This window comes from Oryctolagus cuniculus, chromosome 5 (genome assembly GCF_964237555.1).
Source record: "Oryctolagus cuniculus chromosome 5, mOryCun1.1, whole genome shotgun sequence".
NCBI lineage: Eukaryota > Metazoa > Chordata > Mammalia > Lagomorpha > Leporidae > Oryctolagus > Oryctolagus cuniculus.
This window is the reverse complement of record NC_091436.1, coordinates 21,415,212-21,425,892: the sequence shown is the minus strand read 5'-3', so window position 1 is coordinate 21,425,892 and position 10,681 is coordinate 21,415,212. Positions and strand designations below refer to the sequence as shown.

General features: G+C 39.8%; 1 protein-coding gene across 1 annotated transcript; it reads right to left on the bottom strand.

Moving 5' to 3' along the window:
- Positions 1 to 6,549: 6,549 nt before the first annotated feature.
- LOC127493119 (uncharacterized) lies at positions 6,550 to 9,969 on the bottom strand. The gene is given in 2 exon segments (XM_070074496.1): positions 6,550 to 9,262; positions 9,467 to 9,969. Coding segments are annotated over 2 exon segments (1,146 nt in total). The 5' UTR covers positions 9,558 to 9,969; the 3' UTR covers positions 6,550 to 8,207.
- Positions 9,970 to 10,681: the final 712 nt, after the last annotated feature.

The window sequence follows — 10,681 nt, the reverse complement described above, 5'->3', positions numbered from 1 at the left end:
TAATACATTACAGTTAACTAAACTATGTTATTTGCATTATTTGGAGTATTAGGATATTATTAAAATGAATCGTTATACTTATGATCACTTTTCTAAAATCCATAAGATTGGTCTTCAATTGAAAATATTGGGAAATGTAGTTTTTAGAACTCAATAAATAAGATTCACACTCTTAAGAGACTGTGATAGTACTCAAATTGGAAAAAGACTTAAAAACAATTAAATATATTCAACATTAAAAACTGTAAAAATGACCTTAAAATTTATTTCTCTGAAGGTCCTTAAATAATGCTAATATATTTGCTAATCACAAATTAAACTCCTTGGATTTTTCTCTTGTGTTCTTCATATTTGTCTTTATGAAATCAGAAATGAATAGTGTATCATGCATTTGCTGTGACCCTGAGAATCTAATTATTAATAAATTCCTTTAAATAAAAAATAAATTATTTGGTTTAAATCTTTCCTCTTCAAAAAGATTGTTAGACATCTTGTGTATTTTGATACCATTCCAAGCTTACATTTTTAGGATTCCATGTTTTGAACAAAAATAGAATGGCATCTAAATACAGCATAATTTCTAATGTCAGAACTCTGGGACAGCAGGCTTTAAGAAGGAAATAAGAGCAAAGAGACTGAACTGGAAGATTTTCAGATGAGAAGTATGGGTGCAGACGTTCTGTCGTGTGGGAGGGTAAGTATAGAAGCACTGGCGGAAGCTAATACTCTCTTCCAAATGTTGCACTGGTAGACAGCCACATGAAGCTTTTCCACAGACATAGGTGTTTATTTTCACAAAGGTAATAAACATATTAAAAAATGGTGGCAAGGAAAATAAGGATGCTTCAATCAGGAAGGATAAAGAAGAAAAATCACATGATTGTAGCAATCACTGTAGAAAAAAAGAAACGGCCGGCACTGCGGCTCACTAGGCTAATCCTCCGCCTTGCGGCACAGGCACACCGGGTTCTAGTCCCGGTTGGGGCGCCAGACTCTGTCCTGGTTGCCCCTCTTCCAGGCCAGCTCTCTGCTGTGGCCAGGGAGTGCAGTGGAGGATGGCCCAGGTGCTTGGGCCCTGCACCCCATGGGAGACCAGGAGAAGCACCTGGCTCCTGCCATCGGATCAGTGTGGTGCGCCAGCCGAGCGCGCCGACCGCGGTGGCCATTGGAGGGTGAACCAACGGCAAAGGAAGACCTTTCTCTCTGTCTCTCTCTCTCACTGTCCACTCTGCCTGTCAAAAAAAAAAAAATTCACAGTCATATTTATGATTTCTTTAAAACTCTCAGAAACATAGCAATAGAGAAGGAGTGACCTCAGTTTGAGAAACGGCATCTCCAATAAGCTATGGCTAATGTCATACTCAATGGTGAATGCTTTCCATCTAGGATCATGAACATACTTTTCAAAATGGCTTAAAAACTTGTGACAATACCAAATGGTGGTGAAGACACAAACTAGGTTATTCCTATGTTTCTAGTGGTACAATAAAATGCTAAAGACATTCTGGAAAACAGGTTGGCAAGTCTTAAGAAAAACTTAAATGTAACTACCAAAATATCCAATAATTGAACTCTTGGGTCCTTAGATAAATGAAAACTAGTATTTCAACAAAAATATATATAAGACTGTTCATGGTAGTCTTATTTAAAATAACCCCAAATCAGAGTCAACCCAAATATATTTCAGTTGATGACTGATTAAACAATGTTACATGTAAAGACACACACAATACTATTCTGCAATAAAAGGGTTAACTACTGCTTCACACAATAACTTGGAAATTTCTGAGAATATTTTTATTGAAAACAGCCGGGGGCCGGATGGGGCATATTGAGTAAGGCTGCCACCTGCAGTGCCTCCATCCCTTATGGGGCGCTGGTTCAAGACCCAGCTGCTTCACTTCCGATCCAGCTGTCTGCTATGGCCTAGGAAAGCAGTAGAAGATGGCCCAAGTTCTTGGGACCCTGCACCCACTTGGGAGACCAGGAGGAAGCTCCTGGCTCCTGGCTTCGGATCGGTTCAGCTCCAGCCATTGTGGCCAACTGGGGAGTGAACCAGCAGATGGAAGACCCCTCTCTCTCTCTCTCTGCCCCTCCTTCTCTCTCTGTGTAACTCTGACTTTCAAGTAAATAAATCTTAAAAAAAAGACAAAACAACAAAAATACACTAAATATTCACTTACAAATGAGTACAAGTAAAAATACAGAAATATAAATGATTGGTGGGGTGTATCAATGCCAATATCCTGGTGATTACTTTCCACTACAGGACCGGGTCCTTGAGAAGTTTGGGGCATGCAAAGGGTAGTCCTGACCATGCATGTTTTGCTTGTTTATTCCTGAATATGAGTTGCACAATGCTGACGCCAGCACTGTCAGCTGTTCTCACAAATGGTAAGTAGTGCAACCCAGAAGTAAGAGCTCAGCACCCGTGGTGACAGTGATGATAAATGATGATGACAAAGAAACATCTTAGTGGCGAGTTTTCTCTGAAGAGGCAATGGTTTCTGCCTGGATTTTCAGTCCACAAACCTATATTCTAAACACCAAGGATTTCAAATATATCTTCACTTATTTGAAATCAGTATACTGATTGTGGCTTTCAAAGAGAAAGTAAGGGGGGCTGTTTTCTGCAGTGGTTAAGATGCCACTTGGGATGCCTACAGACTACACTGGAGTGTCTGGGTTCGAGTCCCAGTTCTGCTTTCAATTCCAGCTTTCTGCTAATAAGCACCCTGGAAGGTATTAAGTGATGGCTCAAGTCTTTTAGTCCCTGCCACACCCACATGGAAGATCCAGATTGAGTTCAAGGTTCCTGTCTTTGGCTGGGCCCAGCCCTGGCTGTTGAAAGCATTTGGGGAGTGAACCAGTGGATGGTCAATGATTCATTCTCATTCTCTCTCTCTCTCTCTCTCTCTCTCTCTCCTCTCCTCTCCTCTCCCTCCCTCCCTCATTCCATCCCTCTCTGAGTGTATGTGTTTTTTACACAAATAAAAATAAATTTTAAAAATTAATTTAATAGAAAAAGGGAAAGTAAAAATACTTCAGTAATGTTCCTTTCCAAGTGAATTTTCCCATTTGTTACATTTTTATCTGGCTGAAATTTTGTGTGACAAAATGAAGACAAGTCAATTATGAGACAACTTGTTGTTACTTTTAAAAATTAGCTGATTTTTTCAATCTAAATGCTCATCATCAGTAGACTAGATAAAGAAATTACAGGACATGTACTCTATAGAATACTATACAGCAGTAAAATAAATGAAATCCGGTCATTTGCAGCAAAAAGGAGGAATCCTGAAAACATCATGCTGAGTGAAATAAGCCAGTCCCAAAGGGAGAAATATCATATGTTCTCCCTTATCTGTGACAACTAACTGAGCACCAAAAAGGAAACCTGTTGAAGTGAAATGGACACTATGAGATACAATGACTTGATCAGCCCTTGTCCTGACTTCCAAGGAAAAACTTACTATTTTATTCCTTTTAGTATTTTTTTTGTTCTACTTAATACTATTGGTTGAACTCACAATTATTCTTAGGAGTTTAAATTTAACTGAAAAGTGATGCCTGTTAAAAATAAGAGTGGAAATAAGAGAAGGAGGAGATGTACAGTTCGGCACATGCTCAATTGGACTTGCCACAAACAGTAGAGTTAGAAACGTGCCAAGGGATTCCAATTCAATCCCATCAAGGTGGCATGTACCAATGCCATTTCACTAGTCAAAGTGATCAGTTGCAGTTCACAATTGAACATAATGAAAGGATTAAGAGTCAAAGGGATCACATAAACAAGACTAGTGTCTGCTAATACTAACTGATATAATTAAAAAGGAGAGAATGATCCAACATGGAAAGTGGGATACACAGCAGACTCATAGAATGGCAGATGTCCTAAACAGCACTCTGGCCTCAGAACCAGCCCTTAAGGCATTCGTATCTGGCTAAAAAGCCCATGAAAGTATTCCATGCATGGAAAGTCAAGACACTGTGGGGAAAAAAAAAAATTAAAGATCTCTGTGAGCAAGATCCCAGAGGAAAGAACCAGCCATCATAGAAGAAGGTATCTTTCTCTGAAGGGAGGAGAGAAATTCCTACTTTGACTATGGCCTTGTCTAAATAAGATCAGAGTTGGCGAACTCAAAAGGCTTCCATAGCCTTGTCAACTCATGACAAGAGCCACAGGTGATTACTGACACCATATACAAGAGGGTCAATTGTTAAATCAACAATGGGAGTCACTATGCACTTACTCCCCATGTAGGATCTCTGTCCTTAATGTGTTGTACTATGTGAATTAATGCTATAACTAGTACACAAACAGTACTTTATACTTTGTGCTTCTGTGAGGGTCCAAACTGTTGAAATCTTTACTTAGTATTGTTGCTCCCCCTCTTCGTGGAGGAGCGACACTAAACCCTGTCTAGGTTTCCTATCCGAGTCACGGCACCATTATGTCGCTCCCCGTCTTCGTGGAGGAACGACACAGGACCAGGCGCTGTTCTTTTGTCTGCTCGGCCTTCCCCAGGTTTGCTGCTGGTTCTTCCCGGGTTGGCTACCGTCCCTTCCACCTCCGTGGAAGGGTGGTTCCCCCTGCCGCTTTCCCCACTTCCGCGGGGGAGCGGCACACCGCCGGCCGGCTCTCTCGGGGGTTGCACAGGTGTTCCTTCAGATAGATGTTCCTGGTGCATGTTGTCTCTCTCCTCCTTTATAGTCCTCTTCCACCAATCCCAACTCTGCTACCCACACGCTGAGTACGCTGCTCTCCTGCAATCAGGAGCAGGTCCTGCTGTTTATTGGTTGAACTGGAGGCAGCTGTGTAGAAGCTGTTTCCTTCTCTCCCAGCGCCATATTGTGGGAGAGCAGATGCATAGAATAAGTCTTAATTCCAGTAACTTAGTCTAGTCCGAGTTGCTCCCCACAAGTATATACTAAATTGATCTTCTGTATATAAAGATAATTGAAAATGAATCTTGATATGAATGGAATGGGAGAGGGAACAGGAGATGGGATGGTTGCGGGTGGGAGGGAGGTTATGGGGGGAAAAAGCCACTGTAATCTAAAAGCTGTACTTTGGAAATTTATATTTATTAAATAAAAGTTAAAAAAAGAAAAATAAAAGAAGAAATTTCCAAAGAAATATTTACAAACCAAAAAAAAAATTGCCTGATTTTTAAAATGTTTTTCTTGGTGCCAGCAATATGGCATGACACATAAACCTACTGCCTGCAGTGCTGGCTTCCATTCAGGCACCGCTTTGAGTCCTGGCTGCTCTACTTCCTATCGAGCTCTCTGTTATGGCTTGGGAGACAGTAGAAGATGGCCCAAGAGCTTGGGCCCCTTCACCAACATGGGAGAGCCAGAAGAAGCTCCTGGCTCCTGGCTTCAGATTGGCCTAGCTCCAGCCATTGCAGCCATTTGGGGGAGCAAACCAGTGGATGGAAGATATCTCTCTCTCTCTCTCTCTCTCTCTCTCTCTCTGCCTCTGCCTCTACCTCTGCCTCTCTGTAACTCTGCCTTTAAAATACATAAATAAAAATATTTTAACAATATTTTATTTATTAAAAAATTAACAGGAACATAAAAATCAAACATTTTTACGTAATACTATGTGAGTTTTCATTACATGTGTATGCTGTATGATGACCAATAATGGTAAATATATTGATTTCATGAAGCCTTTAACATTTCTTTGTAGTAAAAACATAAAAAATCACATCTTCCGGTTTTCTACTGAGAAATTACATTATCTTCAGTTATTCTACTGTGCAATAGCATCCCAGAACTTCTTGCTCCTGTCTGATTCTAAATAGTACTCATAATAAACATTTTCCCATTCATCCCAGCCTCTGGTAACCAGCACTGTATTCTTCACTTCTATGAGATCACCTATGTTGATGGACTACACATATCAGTGAGAGCATGTCATATTTTCTGAGGTTGACTTATTTCACTTAACACAATGACCTCCAGTTCCATTAATGTTGTTAAAAATTACAGGATCTCTCCTTGATGGCTGAGTAATATTCCATTGTGTGCATGTGCATTTTCTTCATCCATTCATCAGTGGATGGACATTTAGGTTCTTTCCAGTTCTTGGCTACTGTGTATAAAGCTGCAATAAACAGATGTATTTCATTTCCTTTGAACATACATTCCCCAGAGGGATTGTTGAACCATATGGTACTTCTGTTTTTAGTTTTTTGAGGAACTTCCATATGGTTTTCCACAATGGTTCTCTCTTCTCCACATCCTCACCAGAACTTGTTGTCTTTTGCCTTTTGACGTGTGAAATGGTTCCTAGGCCTCATATACAAGGCTGAGTAAGTGCACCAAGAATGATCCTAATCTACGAGGACCTAAAACCACGGAAGCATAAGAGGAGAAAAGGTTGATGTGGTACATCGATTTACATGAATTCCTGGCAAAATTACAGTTCATTATATAAATTTTTTCATGAACAAAACAGCATAAAAGCTACATCTTTAAAAACTTGCAATGAGATTCAATTTCTTTCCTTCAATTCTCCCACATTCTTCCCATTCTACTCTCCTACTCATCCTTCTCACAATGGCTAGGAGACACAAGCTTGTTGAAATTCAAGGGAAAAAAAGGTCAGTTTCCTCATGTTCTTTGAGGACTTTTAAGTAGACCACACTCTACTAATGAATCCTGTCACTGATCAGTTAATCTACCTTTACTGACTGCTTTGCCTCAACCCTCATAAATGTACGTATGAGGGCCTCCCTGTTGCTGGTGTTGCATTTCTAGGATCTCCTCACTTCCTATCCAACCCTAGACTCCTTGTCCTCAGAAGACAGGTGAATAAAAAACAAACTCAGTGTTTTTTCCTCAAGGTATTCTCCTTACCAAGTTTCCTTGCCCCTCAAAAATTGAAAACAAAAAGCAACATGAGATGAAAACAAGAATTAATTAATGGTTGGTGTTTACATTTTATATTAATAAAAGAATATATTCCATTTGTCATTTGAAATTATGGTGTTCAATATGAAAAGGCTTTTACCTTGGGAGTACAACATTAGAGAAGCATGCAAACATTTTACTCAAATTTACACATGTATTCAAACTCTGCAAGGAAGGGCAGTCATGTGTGGCATAGGAAACCCTATTTCAAAAACTCAGCCCACCTACTAGATTTCTAATACATGTTAATTTTTTTAAAGATTTTATTTATTTATTTGACAGGTAGAGTTACAGACAGTGAGAGGGAGAGAGAGAAAGGTCCTCCTTCCGTTGGTTCACTCCCCAGATGGCTGCAATGGCCGGAACTGCGCCAATCCGAAGCCAGAAGCCAGGTGCTTCCTCCCAGTCTCCCATGCGGTGCAGGGGCCCAAGCACTTGGTCCATCCTCGACTGACCTCCTGGGTCATATCAGAGAGCTGGACTGGAAGAGGGGCAACCAGGACTAGAACCCGCACACACATGGGATGCCAGCGCCGCAGGCAGAGGATTAACTTACTGCATCACGGCGCCGGCCTTACGTGTTAATTTTTAAAACTTGATCATCACATAATATGTACACACCTGTGTGTATACCTGTTAATTATAAGTGCATATACATGATACTTATATAATAATTTTTATCACTTACATAGATTTTTTTAAAGCACAGCTAAGAAGTAAGGGGATTATATTGCCCAAATTTTGCAGTTAACAAGTTATGTAACTAGGATTTGATCCTTTCCCTGTGACTCAAGATCCTGTAACTAATAAGTAGTATGCTGCGTAATTCCGTACCACCATTAATAGGGTCATTCCAGATTGCTCCAAATATTTCCTGTACAGAAGTAAGATCTACTTATACAAGGTTAAGAAATATTTTTTTTTCACTCACCATTCTTAATAACCTTGCAAACATTTCATACATTTAACTTATTCCTGAAATGGTGTCACTTTGTGTAAAGTCGTTAATTTTTTTTTCCATTTTCCCAAACTTTATTAAAGAAAAAACAGTGGTGGTAAATCCTTAGAACACAGTCAATTTCCTGGGATTCCTCCATGACAATGTGACACTGGATTTCCAAACACATGCCAGCAGTGTACGTGGTTCCCAAACAGTAAGGAGGGGAGAAGGTGAACCCGAGTGTTCGTCTTCCCGCTTTCCCCAGTCTGTGGTCTGCCTGCACAGCTACTATGGCTTCATTAATTTTGGTCTGTAGCTCTCTCAGCTCTTCTACATGCAGCAATCACAGAATCTGAGCAGCTTCATTAAGAACTGCATCTCCTGTGTCAAAAACAAGAATATAGGTCGGCGCTGTGGCGTAGCGGGCAAAGCTGCCGCCTGCAGTGCCAGCCTCCCATATGGGCACCGGTTTGAGTCCCAGCTGCTCCACTTCTGATCCAGCTTTCTGCTGTGGCCTGGGAAAGCAGCTGAAGATGGCCCGAGTCCTTGGGCCCCTGCACCCACGTGGGAGACTCAGAAGAAGCTCCTGGCTCCTGGCTTTGGGTCGGCACAGTTCCAGCAGTTTCAGCCAATTGTGGAGTGAACCAGTGGATGGAAGACCTCTCTCTCTCTCTCTCTCTCTCTGCCTCTCCTCTCTGTGTAACTCTTTCAAATAAATAAATAAATCTAAAAAAAAAAGAAAAAAAAAAACAAGAATATGTTTGTTTAAAGCAGCAGGCAAGCCCTCTTTTGTTCGATTTGCTTTAGCAACTGTGTCCCGTGTTAAGCACTCCTGAAGCAAAATGAGAATTGCCAAGGAATCCTCATGATGCTGCATCTGAAGCAGGTTAGCCAAAGCCATTACACCAGCCTTGAAATCAGGATCACTTACATCCAAATTGACCAGTGGCTCTGCATTTTTAGTTGCATTGCCAGCTTTTGTTATATTATCGGGTACTAAGTCCTTGTATTTTTCAGCATTATCTCCATATTCAAGTCTAACAGCTAAACCAAGAACCCAGTCAATTGCCTTCTGTGGATCTTGAATCTTCAAAGGTCAGTTAACATCTCTAAGATACTTTTCAAAGAACTTGGGCCAGCCACTGCTATGAATGGTTTTTAAATTCCCTCTCTCGTCAATCTTGTTGTGTCTGATTTTCTGATCTTCAAGCCAAACAATAAAGTTTCTAAATTCTGTTTCACCTTTGCAGTTGAAGCCAGCAGGGTTGTGGTAGTCCAGAGCCATCAACTTGCGTTGGAACATGGTCCCCGCTCCTCGCTCTGGGCCCCCAAGGCCTTGGCCAGGAGAGGAGAAGCAAGGAGAAGCAGGCAGCACAGGCACAGGCAACACAGCTAGAGCTAAAGTTGTGAAATTGAAAGTAAAATATTTATATCAGTTGTAATGGGACAAGTTGTGAGTCATTTCACTTTAACCTGAGATAATAAAACTATTTTGCAGCAAGAAATAAAGTGACAATAAAACCAAATTTAAATAATAAAAAGTAATTTAAGGCAAACAAAGTCAGATTTTCAAAAACCTAACATGCAGTTGGGTGTACTCACTGTGGAAGGGACAGTGACAGCAGAGGCAGGCCGTGTCCTTAAGTGGGTGGAATGATGGGCAGCGAACGCCCTTCAGCCAGGAGTTCAACATCGGTTACTCAGGGAGCCCATAAAGGATGGGAAGAGTTTGACTTCCCTCTTCCTCTTCAGTCTCTTTTATCACATTCATGTTTTTTCCCTTTCTGCAACATTTATTTCACCAAACTCTGAGCCATCTGGAAGATTTTGGTTACCTTTAATTCAAAGCATAATCCAAAATATAGTTACAACAGAAAGTTTAGGGCACAGGAAAGGCTAAACACAGCCTACGTTTAAAACATTGGAGAATAGCAGTGCATGCGCATCAAAAACAATTTCAGAAGCTGCTATATTTCATCCTTCTTTCTCTGTGGGCCTGCATAAAATAAAGTGCCCTGGGTTCAGACAAGTGCAGACATCGTTACCCTGGATTAACTTTTGAGTGTATCCTTGTCTAAAACATAAAAATGGAAACATCATTTTTTATTTTTTATGTTTTTAGGTGAAAACATTGTTCCTCAAAAAAATAGTCATCCAAAAAATTGCTATACATTTTCAAAAACCAATGTTATTCAAAATTGGTAACTGAATAATCATTTTGTGAGATAAATTTATTGTTTCAGTGCAAATAAAGATTATATAATTTTTAACCAGTCTCCTATTAATGGATATTTAATCTAGCACTTATTTTATATGCTTACAGATGATGGTGAATTGAGCACTCTTAACCTTCTCTTACTTGCATATATCCAAGTATTTCTTTGTGTCAATTCTCCAGCAATGGAATTGCAGTTATAGGATATTCACATAGAAGGTTAATATACCCTATAACAATTACTTTTCACAGTGTAATTATAATTTATATTGCTTCTAGTAGTATGCGAAACTTGTACTTATTTCCCTATAACTCCTCTAGAACTGAAAATTCTCCATTTGAACAATTTCTATAGTTTTGATGAATGAAACTTTTCACTGTTTACTGGTGAGCATAGTATTATTGTCAGTTTGATTATGTCTTCTATGCTAGTCTTCAAATATTTTCCTCCACTTTTCTTTTGGATTATTGGTTTTGTGATCCATTTTGCTGCTGTTAGTAACATCAGTATTACTAACATTGTGTAATGTTTTGTAATTAAATGTCATTTTTTTTCTTTACAGCAGATGAATGCCTTTTCTTGCTTAAATATATTGTATCAA